Source organism: Oncorhynchus masou, chromosome 15 (assembly GCF_036934945.1).
Source record: "Oncorhynchus masou masou isolate Uvic2021 chromosome 15, UVic_Omas_1.1, whole genome shotgun sequence".
NCBI lineage: Eukaryota > Metazoa > Chordata > Actinopteri > Salmoniformes > Salmonidae > Oncorhynchus > Oncorhynchus masou.
Genome location: NC_088226.1, coordinates 21701938 through 21716925, shown reverse-complemented (window position 1 = coordinate 21716925; position 14988 = coordinate 21701938). Strand labels below are relative to the sequence as shown.

At 42.6% G+C, this 14988-nt stretch overlaps 1 protein-coding gene and 1 pseudogene across 2 annotated transcripts; one reads left to right on the top strand and one right to left on the bottom strand.

Moving 5' to 3' along the window:
- Positions 1-254: 254 nt before the first annotated feature.
- Positions 255-6403, top strand: LOC135555880 (zinc finger protein 24-like). Of its 2 annotated transcripts, XM_064988669.1 has the most exons (5): positions 255-698; positions 2754-2825; positions 2938-3077; positions 3397-3502; positions 5253-6403. In XM_064988669.1, exons 1-5 carry the CDS (start codon positions 398-400, stop codon positions 5879-5881), a joined length of 1248 nt encoding a protein of 415 aa, XP_064844741.1. In that variant the 5' UTR covers positions 255-397; the 3' UTR covers positions 5882-6403. The 2 variants fall into 2 exon arrangements, with proteins under 2 accessions (XP_064844741.1, XP_064844742.1); XM_064988670.1 differs by lacking the exon at positions 2754-2825 and having other exon boundaries at positions 260-698.
- On the bottom strand, positions 6393-14774 carry LOC135556821 (peroxisomal membrane protein PMP34-like; annotated as a pseudogene).
- Between the last annotated feature and the right edge of the window lie 214 nt (positions 14775-14988).

Here is a 14988-nt window from a genome sequence, read left to right as displayed (position 1 = left end):
TAAACCCCCAACATTATCATGAATTTCGACAAGTACTACATAAAAAATATTTTCGGAGATGTGAGATAATTAACTTATCTGTAATATCGTATAGCTTTTGCATCGTACTTCGAGGAAAATAGGCATACCCCGACTTTGAGAAGGGATTGCGTGACGATCAGTTTAGCAACCGCGTGACGCAGCATGACAACTTAAACGCGATTGGTCAAAAGTCTGATGGGTGAGGCTTTATACATTCGCAGTTCTTTGCCCAATGAGATTCCTATCTCGTAATTTAGCTTATCTCTGGTCTATTTCAGCTAGCTAGCCACCCAATCAATGTCTATTATTATTCCATTTTATTAATATCGCCAGCCTATCATACACGTTGGACTTAGTTTCTTTTTAAAACAAAACCATGAATACGATGATAAATCGGGGAAGTTTTCAGACCCAGTTAGCTTCCATTATGGAAATGCTAAGCAAAGCTGCTGTGGTTGAAATCGGTAAACTTGTCGATGAGTGCTCGGCCGTTCTCCGTTCTGAAATATCCCAGCACATGAATGAGAACGAGGCATTAAAGAAGAAATGTTATCTGCTGGAGATCGAATTAAAGACGGTAAAACTCCACGAGCGTAAAAGGGTCATTGCCAACCGTTGTCAGAATGGAGTTCAGGTCTCGGGGCAAATATTTACGCATCGAGCAACAGAGAACCGAGGTGAGCATTTTTAGACGGTAACGTTAGCTAGCTTGCTACTGTAGCCGATTAAAATACATTCCACGATCTACGAGTTAAGACTGGTGTGGGCAGACTTTAGATACAACTAGTGATTTCACCACCCAACGAATAACCCGCAAATAGCTGCACACATTGTTCTGTGTAATTGCGGGCTATTCTTTGGGTGATGTAAACAGTACATTGTTAGTTTTTGATAACTTTTTTATGTGACATCGGCAAAACAGCCAAATAACGTTACTCCATCTAAACGTGACTCAATTCTCACTTGCGGTACAGTTCTAGAAACATAAAACCCACTACTTTCATATTACATTAAAAAAAACATTTCACATATGCAAACACAGTTGCAGGCGACATGTTTGTGGCGTCCATCTTCCGTTTACACGAAGGTGTTCGTAGACACAGATGGCTAACGTTAATTAGCACAGGTACGTCTCTGTCTTCCAGTTGTTTTCCGTAAACGAGCGCTGTAACATGGACATTTGTCCGTGTCGGAACCCTAACCCTGTAAGGGTGTGTGGTAATTTAACCGTTTGTTAAACTTCATCTCAGCATTCAACATCATAGTCCCCTCCAAGCTCAGGACCCTAGAACGAAACACCTCCCTCAGCAACTGGATCCTGGACTTCTTGACGGGCCACCCCCAGGTGGTGAGGGTAGGCAACAACACATCTGCCACACTGACCATCAACACCGAGGCCCCTCAAGGTTGTGTGCTTAGTCCCCTCCTGTTCACCCACAACTGCGTGGCTGCGGACGACTCCAGCACCATTAACTTTTCCGACAACATGATGGTGGTAGGACTGATGACTGAGGCAGCCTATAGGGAGGAGGTCAGAGACCTGGCAACGTGGTGCCAGCACAGCAACCTCCCCCTCAACGTCAGCAAGAGAAAGGAGCTGATCGTGGAATACAGAAACAGAGGGGCGAGCATATCCACATTGATGGGGCAGTGGTGGAGAGGGTCGAGAGCTTCAAATTTCTCAGTGTCCACATCACTAATGTGTGAATTAACATGGTCTGCACATGTATGAAGAGGGCATGACAGCACCTCCTCCCCCCTCAGGAGGCTGAAAAGATTTGGCCTGGGCCCTCAGATACTCAAAGTTCTACAGGTGCACCATTAAGAGGGTCTTGACTGGCAGCATGAACACTTGGTACGGCAACTGCAAGGCACCTGACCGCAAGGCGCTACAGAGGGTGGTGAGTGCGGCCCAGTACATCACTGAGGCCGAGCTCCCTGCCATCGATGACCTCTACACCAGGCTGTGTCAGAGGAAGAACCAAAAAATTGTCCGATGCCAGCTACCCAAGCGATATAGACTGTTTTCTGCTGCCGCATGGCAAGTGGTACCAGTGCACCAAGTCTGAAACCAACAAGACTTCTAAATAGCTAATCAAATGGCTACCCGGACTACCTGCAGTGACCCTTTTTTGCACCAACTCTCTTGCACAGACTCTATGCACACATTGGACTCTACCCACACACATATACTTACACCCCAACATATACACTACATAAGCCCACACACACTTTCACACTCACCACATACGCTGCTGCCACGGTTTATTATCTATCCCGTTGCCTAGTCACTTTACCCCTACCTATATGTACATAGCTACCTTAATTACGTCGTACCCCTGCACATCGAATCAGTACTGGTATTCACTGTATATAGCCATGTTATTTTTTTTACAAGTTATTCACTGTGTATTTATTCCTTGTATCACTATTTTGCATTTTGGAAAAGGACTCGTAAGCAAGCATTTACCCCGGTTTACGACTTCATGTCAAATACTTTTGGATTTGATATGACAATCTCCTATTTGCCCACAAAGCTGCTATTCATCTTGCCTGTAAACAACTCTGCAAGCATGTATGTACATCCAAAAACGGTCTAAATAAAAATGTATAAGGAGCCGGACATTTTTTTAATGTATTGTTTTTGACCAGAAGAGCTACCAATTGGCACCTCTTCCGGTCAAACACAATACTTAATTTTTTTTTTCTGTTGCTTGTCAATTTTTATTTAGACCTTTTTTGGAAGTACATCCTGGGCGTAACAGCAGTAAAGGGCGATAGTTGCTGCAGGGCAGGCATATTTGGTGAGTAACTTATTTTAATGTTATAACGCGTGTAGAGCTGTTTACTGGGAAGATGAATGGTGGCTGGTTCAGCCATGGTCAGTATATTCATGATAGTCGTTCCTATTTTCAGAGAAGCAGTCTGCCCCAGCGATAGAGGGTGTCTTTGGTAAGGACTGGTGCATGGATCTATGGAGAGATGGGGAGTCAATCCCTCAGGATAAAGAGACAACAATTGGATCGGCCATCTTGGGCGATGATGGGGTCACTCAGGTCAGATTTATTAATATCCTTGAATGGTACATCTCTGCTAGCCAGGCTGTCCCAATTTTCTCCCTTCCCCTGACCTTAGTCCTACCCATTTGATGTTTGCAGATCTGTAAGGTTAAAGACCGAGCAATGTGGTGGAAGCTGAGTGTTTATACCTATCCAGAGTTCAGATCAAAGGGTTAGGGCCTAGGGAAAAGGTTAAGGAGTGAACTGGGACTGAAAGGCTTATACTCTTGGATCACATTGAAGGTTACAAAGGTGCTTCTGTTACATTCAGAATAAAAAAGAGCAATAATAACGGTCTCTCACCTGTCTTGTGTAGGCAATAGACTTGGAGGACAATGAGCCTGACTTGGTGTTTATCAAAGAAGAGCTGTTTGAGGATCAGCCAGTGGACCAGCAGAGGGGACATGCAAGCAACAGAAAAAGTATGTGTGTCGTGATCATTGAAATTCGGGACAGCTCATTCATATGTAAAATAAATGACATCCTTTCATGAAGGAAGGATGCACGTTGCAATTGTAAGTCTGGATAAGAGTTGTATGCTACTATGACTTGTTAAGGAACTAGGGCTGTGGCGGTGATGACATCTTGTCAGCCTGTTATTGTCATGCGAAAGACAGCTGGTCTCACGGTAATTGACTGTTAATTAACATAAATACGTTTCGCATCTCCAGGCTCCACTCGTACAAGCCTCTGATGCGTGCCTTTGGAATGTCTGCATTTTCAAAAGTTGAATAAATCGACTATACACCGCAATCACAAATTCATTATTTTAGGCAGGTCTGAAGAAACCTGGTTAAATAAAGGTGAAAAAAAATATATATATAAAAAAAACTTTAAAGGCCGTTCAGCAAGGAAGAAGCCACTGTTCTAAAACCACCATAAAAAAGCCAGACTGCGGTTTGCAACTGCACATGGGGACAAAGATAGTTGTTTTTGGAGAAATGTCCTCTGGTCTGATGAAACAAAAATAGAACTGTTCGGCCATAATGACCGTCATTATGTTTGGAGGAAAAAGGTGGAGGCTTGCAAGCCGGAGAACACCATCCCAACCGTGAAGCACAGGGGTGGCAGCATCTTGTTGTGGGGGTACTTTGCTGCAGGAGGGACTGGTGCACTTCACAAAATAGATGGCATCATGAGGTAGGAAAATTGTGTGGATATATTGAAGCAACATCACAAGACATCAGTCAGGAAGTTAAAGCTTGGTTGCAAATGTGTCTTCCAAATAGACAATGACCCCAAGCATACTTCCAAAGTTGTGGCAAAATAGCTTAAGGACAACCAAGTCAAGGTATTGGAGTGGCTATCACAAAGTTCTGACCTCAACCCTATAGAAAGTTTGTGGGCAGAACTGAAAAGGCGTGTGTGAGCAAGGAGGACTACAAACCTGACTCAGTTACACCAGCTCTGTCAGGAGGAATGGGCCGGAAAGGGCCAAAATTCACCTAACTTATTGTGGGAAGTTTGTGGAAGGATACCTAAAACGTTTGACCCAAGTTAAACAATTCGAAGGCAATGCTACCAAATGCTAATTGAGTGTATGTAAACTTCTGACCTACTGAGAATGCGATGAAATTCTGATATTTCGCATTCTTAAAATAAAGTGGTGATCCTAACTGACCTAAGACCGGGGAGTTTTACTAGAATTAAATGTCAGGAATTGTGAAAAACTGAGAACATGTATTTGGCTATGTAAACTTCAAACGTATCTGTCGATGTTCCCTTGCCATCCATGTGTAATATGTGGTAGACTATGTATTGTATAACGGCACAATCATCTTTTCTTCGGGCTCATATGGCCTTATGCATACAGGTGCTTTGAATGAATAATTTCCTTGTTAGGCTTTGAAACATCCACATTGACCATGTTTTCCACTGTTTCAACCTATTGATCAATTTAAAGAAAAGTTCAATCTGTTTTAAAAGCACATACTGTTGATGTTTGATTTTCGACTGCATTTGCATTGTCAGTGGTTAGAGCCCTGAGTACCAGACCATTAGGACCTGATGAGTTAGCGAGTTGGGTACTACTAATTTTACTGCAGTCGTGACTCATAACTGCCGGTGTGGCAGTAATACGGTCACTGCAACAGCCCTATATGGGACTGGTTATTGAATGGTTTCACAGCTGTGGTGCCAGTATTGAGATTTGTTTTCATTTGTACTGTACAGGGAGCGTAGCTGTGGATGATGCTCTAGCAGTAGAGCAAGCAACTGCCAGTCAACTTCACCTATACAAGGGGGACTTGAACACATACCCTGCAGGCAGCCAACAGGTACAGCCTGACACAGAGCAGCCCACATCTATTGAGAGCCTCATGGAAGATCCCACTCTGGCTGGTCTGGTTGACCAAACAGCAGTGCCTGGCCCTGACACAGCCGATGGGATGTACATGGACTATCCTCCACGCAACACATACGCACCAAGAAACCGGCCAAGCCACCAGCAGGGAACTGGAAAAGACCTGAAGCAGCAGTTTGACTGTTTGTTCTGTGGGAAGAGCTTTGGTTATTTGAGCTACTTGAAAGTCCACATCAGACGCCACTCTGGAGAGAAACCGTTTGGCTGCACCGTTTGCGGGAAGCGCTTTGCTCAGAAGACGTACCTGAAGCTGCATCAGCGTACACACTCTGGGGAGAAACCTTACAGTTGTACAGAGTGTGGGAAGAGTTTCTCTCAGAAGAGCTCGTTGAATGTCCACCTCCGGAGTCACACCGGGGAGAAGCCTTATAGCTGTGTCGACTGTGGGAAGAGCTACACCTATAAACACGGTTTTAACACACACCAATGTTTCAATTAATTTGATTTTTAATTTACATTTCAACCTTGTTTTGAAAACTGGCAACTGAAACATCTTTAGCCGTATTGTAATCATGGTGGTTTTCGGTAGGTAGATTTTTTTAAAGTTAACATTTTTGCGCTACTGTGTGCCCTAATAAACATGATCAAGCTGTTACTCTTCACTACATGGCAGAGAACTGTTCCATTCAAGTTTACTCTGCTCCGTCTGTAGGATTGCACACAAACACTGCCTTGTTGTCCCACAATTAGCAAGAGACTAGATGCCCCACTGTTAGATGAATAGACATTTTTGAAATATCTCTAAAGACATGTACTGTTTGTGTTAAACAGTGGTGGTCCTGATACGTTGTTTGCTACTGTGAAGAATGCCAGTGTAGTAGACTGGTCATGTAAACGTGTGCCAAATAATTATCTGTAATGAATTAAATGGGTACAGTAATACATTTACTTATTTGTACTCACATTTGTATTCCATATGTTATAATGTAAACATGGCAATGATTAAATGATTGAAATGGTATACCATTAATGGTGTTTTAATTATGAAAGCAAACTAAGTTTACAGTAGATGAATATATTCCAGAAAAACAACTGACACAATCATGGAAGCATTATGTACAAAACAAGTATAAAATGCACTGCTGGGAACAGAACTTGAAAACATCCATTTAATGATATCTTATGTAATTTGTACCAACGTATAGAGGACAATGCAGATACAGTGCCATCTTGCATTAATACCTTGAGCCTAAAATATAGAACAGGCTAGTGGTAGGTAAACATGACAGTACTTATGAATTGTGCAATACTCATGCGCCACGTTCTTTGCAAAATAAAACTTCAATTTACTTTTATTGTAGGTAAATTCAGACAAATAAAGCCTACAACATACTGTATAGTATTTGGGGGGGGGTCTCCGGACTCCCAGGTCCAGCGTCCAGATCCAAACCCCTTGCTAGGTGACGTGATAAGGTCGCTCCAATATTGTGAAGTATGACATACACTAGACAGTATTTGGTTCTCCAGTTTGAGCAGAGCAGGCACACAATCCTTTAAAGGGGCAATCAGTGGTTCAGATAAGAGGCCTCCCCACCCTTCTCTGTAAAAAGCTGAGGGCTGGGCCTGGAGAAATGTAGGCTAACAACTCAAATTCATAGAGCTATCGATGCAAGGATTGACCATCAAAATGATAGTTTTATCCATGTTTCGAGGCTATTTAGGGTGGCAACCTAGTCGTTAAGTGTTGCCCTAGTAAACGAAAGGTCACTGGATCAAATGCCAGAGCTGACAAGGTGAAAAATCTGTCGATGTGCCCTTGATCAAGGCACTTAACTCTAATTGCTCCTGTAAATCGCTCTGGATAAGAGCGTCTGCTAAATAACAAATGTGTTTATTTACTTTGTTTATGTTGGGTTCTGATGGGGTACAACAGTTCAACTAAGCTCATGAGGCATTAAGTTATATTCTTCAACAATAAATGAGTACATCATTTCTAAGTCCCAAAATAGATGTAGCAACTGCAGCTTGCCCCTTTAAGTCAAGAGTATTGCAATCAACCAAAAATACATCATTTATTTTTATGAACAGTCATGTGTGTTTGGAGCAGTTGCTGATTGACGAAAGACAACTGACACTTAGAACATTTGTGCACTTGCGCCTTTTTCTTATTATCTTCCTTTTGACCGTGAGCTTTGGCCAAGTGCTGAGTGAGGTATACTTTCTGGGTGAAACCAATTTCACATGTGAGGCATTTGTACGGTTTCTCACCAGTGTGAAGGCGCATGTGACATTTCAGATTGCCCTTCTGTGTGAATCCTCTCCCGCAGACAGTGCACGTGTGGGGTCTCTCTCCCGTGTGCACCAGGTGGTGTATCCTCAGGCTTGACGGACAGCTGAAAGACTTGCCGCAGTAATGGCAAAAGTACTTCGAGCTGTTTGAGGCCAGATAATCGGGAGCAACACACTTGTGTTTTTTGAGCTGAGTTTTCCCAGGATAACAGTTCTTACACACACTGCAGTACAGCGATTTGTGAGATTTCATATGCATCGTCAGATGGTTCTGCCGTAAGAAAGTCTTCTTACAAATCACACAACTTAACTTGTTTGTGTCGGATTTACTATGGGAGTGCAAGTTAAACCTATTAAAGTAACTGAAAGTCTTAGTCTTCCCAGCAGTCTTTCCAGCTTTGCTTTTTGACTTTGCTACAGACTTCTTTGCATACGTTGGCTTTGTGAGGTGTTCATCTTGTCCTTCGTTGGGCAACAGCTCGGTATCGTCTGGTAGGAACTCATTCGTCTCATCGTCCTCAATGGGAAATACATGTTCGCCATATTCCTCCTCCACTCCGTCGATGGATATGAAACGTAAAGTGTGTCCTGTGGAGACATCCGTAGTTGACATCTCCAGTACCTGTTTATCCCGTCTCCCTGGCCTGTCCTGGCGGAAGGAATCAAAGGATGGATACTCATTGGAGGGCCCTTCTCTTCCATTGTCCAATAAGTCATCATCTCCTGAAGCAACAGAGAAAATACAAAAAAGAAGAATACACATACAAGTTGTGGCTTCGATTGTTTTTCATGAATAGGTGGACAGGCAATGTCCAACCTCCACGATGACCAATTAAGAGAGGGTCACAGTGTCTTATAACTGTGCATGTCATCAAAAGCATACAGTTAAACCTATGCGATTTAGCACTACACCAGCCAGGCAATTCAAACATCTCATATTAAAACATCTAACAACTTACCGTCTAAAATTATTGTTGGTCTTTCCTGTTGGTCTCTGCTGTTTATGATTTCCACCTCTAAATCCTCCTCTTTAATGTCAGCTTGGCCTGAAGGCACCCCTGTTGACTGAGAATAAGACAAATATTTTTAGAGCCACTTGAAAAATATAGACACTAAATAACGAAATGCATTGAAGGAATAAGACTTCTAAACATGACAGAAGGGGTAAGTGTCAATAATGTAGGGGAGCCTCTGATTCACTCATTTCAAAGAGTTGGCCATCTGACAGCATGTCCTCTGGTAAGTCTGAGTCCTCTGTTGGTTTCCACAATCCTGCCTAGTGCTTTCTCATATCAGTGCAGATGAAGAACAGCAGATGAGGCAAGGGAAACTGTCCTCAGTCTACTCACTCACTTTGGCAATGTGTTGCGGACTGTTCTCTGTGCTGTAGGGATCCCCATGGTTCCATAGATCAAGGCACCATTCCTTCCCAAATATTCCTTCGATGGTGGGGGACCCGTTTAGCCCTGGAAGAGAATGCAGAACTGAATTGGCACTTGGGAATATTGTGTCAAACACATTGAAAACAGTGGCCCCTATAGGACGAATAGACTAAAAGGGAAAGGAATGAAGACTATAAAATCCCCATTCTGCATGCATTCTTGTCAACACAACATGCATCCTCCTCCTTGCCATGGATGCATTATCAAAAGACCACAACATACCTCTGTCTATTCTGGTGATAGTTTCACCAGTTTGAACACCAACAGAGCGATAGTTTCCAGCCAGCTTGGGAGCTGTGCTTTTCACAATTGTCAGTTCACTTTCCAGATTATGCAATTTATCAATGAGAGCCTCATTTTCTAAAGAAATTCCCGCGTATTCGTCGTCAACCAGTTTGCACACATGAGCCATTGCGGTTCTAGACAGTATTTCCATGATGGAGGACAGTTGTGTGTGAAAAGAAGCGCGTTTAGACATGGCTCTGCGTTATTGTCCAAACACCGTTTGAATTGATATTAAAGTTGTTCAAACTAACCAAATATCTCGTAAATTTCGAACACAAAAAGCCTACCTAACCCAGCTGCTGAACAGAATCTAACTGGGAACAAAAACAAGAGGCGATGGAAATTCAATTTCCGGCCGACGCAAACGTATGACGTGAAACAGATTAAAATAGCATACATGTGGATAAAAATATGCTTTGTTAACTCGAACATTTTATAGTTAAACGGAATACATACCAATAATTTGATTAAACATATAGCACCGTAGTAAACGCTACATTTAAAACATTTATTATTCTGTGGGGCTGTGACCCCATCTACTGGTCCAGAATCATATTACTGTAAAAAAACAAACAAAAAAAACACAAAAAAACGCTCCACATCAGTAAAAGGAAGTACGCAAATCTGAGGAAAAACTGATTTTTAAAAAGACAATCTGAAAATGACAGTAAATGAATATGGTCAAAAAAAAGCTAAAATGTACTTATTTGAGACGCAGCACTTTATTTCTACCTTTCTGATAATCTGAAATGTTGGTGAATTATCCATCCATGACATTGTGCTGTACAAAAATGCATTTAATTACATCCCTTAATTATTCTATACGTTTGTCAGAGAGACAGTTAATGACAATGAAAAAAATGTCTCAGTGATTTGACAAGAGCAACAATGCATCACTAAATAATTTGTGGATTTAGTTAAGCAGCTAATCTTAAAAGAACATAGAAAGTACAAAATGGTGAAATACACATGAGTCTGATGAACAAGTGGTGTCTACTTCCACAAAATTGGCAGTTACATAAAAATAAATAGACAAAAAACCTGGGACAAGGAGAGCCCGGTCATGGCGAGAAGGGATACAGCTTTTGTCAAATGAACGTCAGATTTGGCTTTTCGTAGCAGGTTAGGAGAATGAGGTCTGCACAACGCATCACCGGGGGCAAACTACCTGCCCTCCAGGACATCTACACCACCCGATGTTACAGGAAGGCCATAAAGATCATCAAGGACAACAACCACCCGAGCCACTGCCTGTTCACCCCGCTATCATCCAGAAGGCGAGGTCAGTACAGGTGCATCAAAGCTGGGACCGAGAGACTGAAAAACAGCTTCTATCTCAAGGCCATCAGACTGTTAAACAGCCACCACTAACATTGAGTGGCTGCTGCCAACACACTGACTCAACTCCAGCCACTTTAATAATGGGAATTTATGGGAAATGATGTAAAATATATCACTAGCCACTTTAAACAATGCTACGTAATATAACGTTTACATACCCTACATTATTCATCTCATATGTATACGTATATACTGTACTCTATATCATCTACCGCATCTTTATGTAATACATGTATCACTAGCCACTTTAACTATACCACTTTGTTTACATACTCATCTCATATGTATATACTGTACTCGATACCATCTACTGTATCTTGCCTATGCTGCTCTGTACCATCCCTCATTCATATATCTTTATGTACATATTCTTTATCCCCTTACACTTGTGTGTATAAGACAGTAGTTTTGGAATTGTTAGTTAGATTACTTGTTGGTTATTACTGCATTGTCGGAACTAGAAGCACAAGCATTTCGCTACACTCGCATTAACATCTGCTAACCAAGTGTATGTGACAAATAAGATTTTATTTGAATTTACGCAGCAGATTAGGAGAATTACGGTTGGGAAAAGGGTTTGGGTTATTGATGCTAATTTGGGGATTTTGAGCTAGCGCCCAATTGACTCCCATTCACTGTTCGAAGGAGAGCTCTTCTTGTCCCAGAGTTGCCCAGAATGCACCGCGTGGACCAAGTGATTGGTCGACAGTCTTCTGGGTGAAGCGTTATACATTCCCCCATTCATTGCCCAATGGGACTGCTGTCTCATCCTTTCTCTAATATCTCTGGTACAGTCTCAGTTCGATCACTTCCCCTCCCTTTGGCCCTAACCCTTTGACACTTGCATATATGTAAGATGGAAGCAATACGGTGAAAGATTTACCCCTAGCTACACTGCTTATACCTATCCAGACCCTTTAGACATGCCGACATTGAGGGGTTAGGGCTACGGGGGGGATAGATGGGGAGCAATATGGGATCGGATGTCTGATGTAACAGACAGGCTAGTGGCTGGACGCAGGCCTCTTCACTCCCATGACCCTGAAAGTGCTGCTGGCAATCTTCTCGTAGAGCAGGAACATGAGGGCAGCGGTCAGGACAGTCTGTAGGAGTTTAGCTTCCAGGCCTTTGAATAGACCCAGCATGCCATACTTCCTAATGGCGGGAGAGAGTGTCGAAAAACAGAATTATGTAGGAGATGAAGGCATTGGCTGCGTTCCAGGTAGTCTTAATTGCAATGGTGCTGCACATATGATCAGATCTCACATTGCCTGGAGAAGTGTTGGACATCTCAGTAAACACATTAATATGGTATAAGAATCCTCTGAGATGCACAGCACGACGGCAATAAGACAACCTGGAACGCAACCACGGACTAAGTCTAGGTGTGGTAGCAGTCATGGTGCTTGGTAAATAAAATGTTGAAATAAGGTAGGCAGGTGTGTGTGTGTGTGGACCATCCTCACTCTATTGATCAGCAGGTGCATAACACTTCTCAGGCTGTTGACAAGTGGCGATCCGCCAGTGTGCTGCGTGTGTTGACCAACCTGAGAATGAGATGCAGATAACGAGCAGTGAAATTAACACACGGAGAGAGCTTGCTCCACTGGAATAACACTAAACATTGGGACAGCCCAATGTTTCACAGCAGAGCACTAAAACGCAACCTCCAAACTGGCGGACACACTCATACACAGTCACAGGACAGACAGACAGACAGCCCTCACGAAAGAGTACTACAGAATTACTACACAGAACCTATTTGTGCATTAGCGGCAACGCAGAGACTTGTGGGGATTGTGTGGTGAACGTGTAGTTTACACACTACTCAAGATACACAAGTAGAGTTTTGTGGTGTCCAGTAGGAAAACAGTGGTGTCTCCAGTAGTAATCAGGTAGAGAGTTTTACTACTTGATGTTGGTAGCCGAGCGGTTTGCTAGCACCATTGAAATGTAGCTATATATGTTTTCGGCATGCGAGTTAATAAGAAGGTGTGCTTGTATGCAGATGTACAGTATGTTCATACTGGATTACTTACCCATTCTACTTACCTCTTTTGCCCTGTTACCAAGGAGGCCCTCAACATAAGAAGACTGGAGGCCATTGTTGGTAAGATTAATGTTGTTTCTCAAATATTTATTTGCTTGTCTTATGTGACTTCTGTTAGCAGAGGTTGACAATGGCTGATAATTGTTTGTTTCTTGTACTTGTCTTTATATTCTAAATGTAGATAAGGATGAACAAAAAGTGTAAATACCTAATTTAATATGTAATTAATGTAATATTTATTTATATTACATTTGTATAAACATTTCTTGTTTGATGATATAACTACATGTGCACTAGTCTAGTAGAGACACAGTAGTGACACAAGAAGACGTCAATAGTGAACAGGCCCAGCATGCCATACTTCCTAATGGCAAACAGTTGTAAATGTGTCAGTCTTCATTTGTAATTCAAAAGGGTTTATGTGGGAAATGAAAAGGTATCAGGAGCAAATCAGTACAAATGTCTCTCTTTATGTAGTGTTGTGGTGTCCCTCTTGTCATGATGTCTTTTGTTCTAATTTTTTTAAATAAAAAATTAAATCCCAGCCCCCGTCCCCGCAGGAGGCCTTTTGCCTTCTGGTAGGCCATCATTGTAAATAAGAATTTGTACTTAACTGGCTTGCCTAGTTAAATAAAGGTTAAATACAAAAACATTAAATTACTGGTTGACAGATAAAGCTAATGATTCCTCTTTGCTTTTCTGTTATACCATTTTTATTTTGGTAGTGAGGGAGGACTGAAGGGCCTTTTCCCATCAATGAGAATTCAATTCCCATCGATAATTTTACCCAGTCTTTGCAATTAATCCCTTCGCCCCCTCCTATTACCTCTCTGTGAACCAAGCTTCTCATCTGCCTCTTCAAGCCTTCATAGATCATGAACTGGACAGCCAGGTTGAGCACCAGCAGGAGAGAGGGAAATGTCCCGTTCCACAGGGACCCACCCCTTCCTCCTCAATGATCTGCACAAAGGCATCTGAGGGGAGGAGAGAGGGACACTGTTTACCCTAGAGACAATCTGACATAGTGACAAATAAACCTGACTAGGACAACAGTAGTACAATGTGTGTTTGCCTGCGTGTTTGAAAGAAATAGAGAAAGACAGAGGGAGAGTGTGTATGTGTCTGTACGATGTTCGAGAGAGAGCGAGAGAGGATGCTGCCTGAAGGGGCAGTAGGCACAGGGATGGAGCTAAACTTGTCCCCAGAGAGACAGACATTATACTGGCACACATCTACAACTTTATCTGTTTCCAACACTCATACTGCAGCTGTCTTTACCCATGATGCCTGAGTAGTTAGTGGGACGGAGGTCTGCATTGCGGAACTTTGTCCCCTGAAGCTTGAGCCGTGTGTTGACCACCCACAGCGGAGTGGTCATAAGCACGTTCACTACACCTGCAGAGAGATGGGGAGAGAGAAAGCACAGAATCATTCCATGACACTATTTAAGTGTTATTATGTTAGTTAGCATCAGCGTATGGGTCTTTAGGGTCTTATGTTGGCCTACCTGCAGCGGTGCCCATTAGCAGGTCTCTGCTTGGAGTTGACTTGTGTCCCCGGAGCCAGCTGGCTCTCAGGCTGTGGAAGCAGTAGAAGTAGATGAAGTTGGAGCAGCAGAGACTGCAGATCACTGGGAGCCAGCCCCTGTAGGGCGCCAGCCTGCAGATAGGACAGGCAGGGGGACAGACACAACCTCAGGTGATTCTGTTCAAATACAAAAAGGCTAAAAGAGCAGAGAGAAAGCAGAACGAGAGAAAGACAGCTCTTGTTAACGAACAACCCCTCTTCCTTGACAATCTCTGACAATGGTAGGAGTGGACCTGGCTTTCCTCTTCTCATCCACTATAGAAAAAGAGGAACAGAGAAAATAGACATGAGACTTGCAACGAGATATCTTATGTCCTCTATTCAGTTTGCCACAAAGGCGTAAAGATATAGCTAGCCTTACCTTGCAGTCGTAGTCTTGCAGTGTCAAGTGGGGGAAAAAACGGTCACACTCCCTTAAAACATATAGGCCTACTGTCAAATGTAGGGTCTTCAAAATGTGAACATTTGCTGATATTAGGCTAACCTTATTTATAGGGTACAAGTTTGGCAGTATTGGCCTGTTAGATAGCAATTTAAAGAAATACTGCCCCTTGTTTTCATGTAATGCAGAGAATCTGCAATAACCTATTATAAAAAAAAGACCAATCTTTC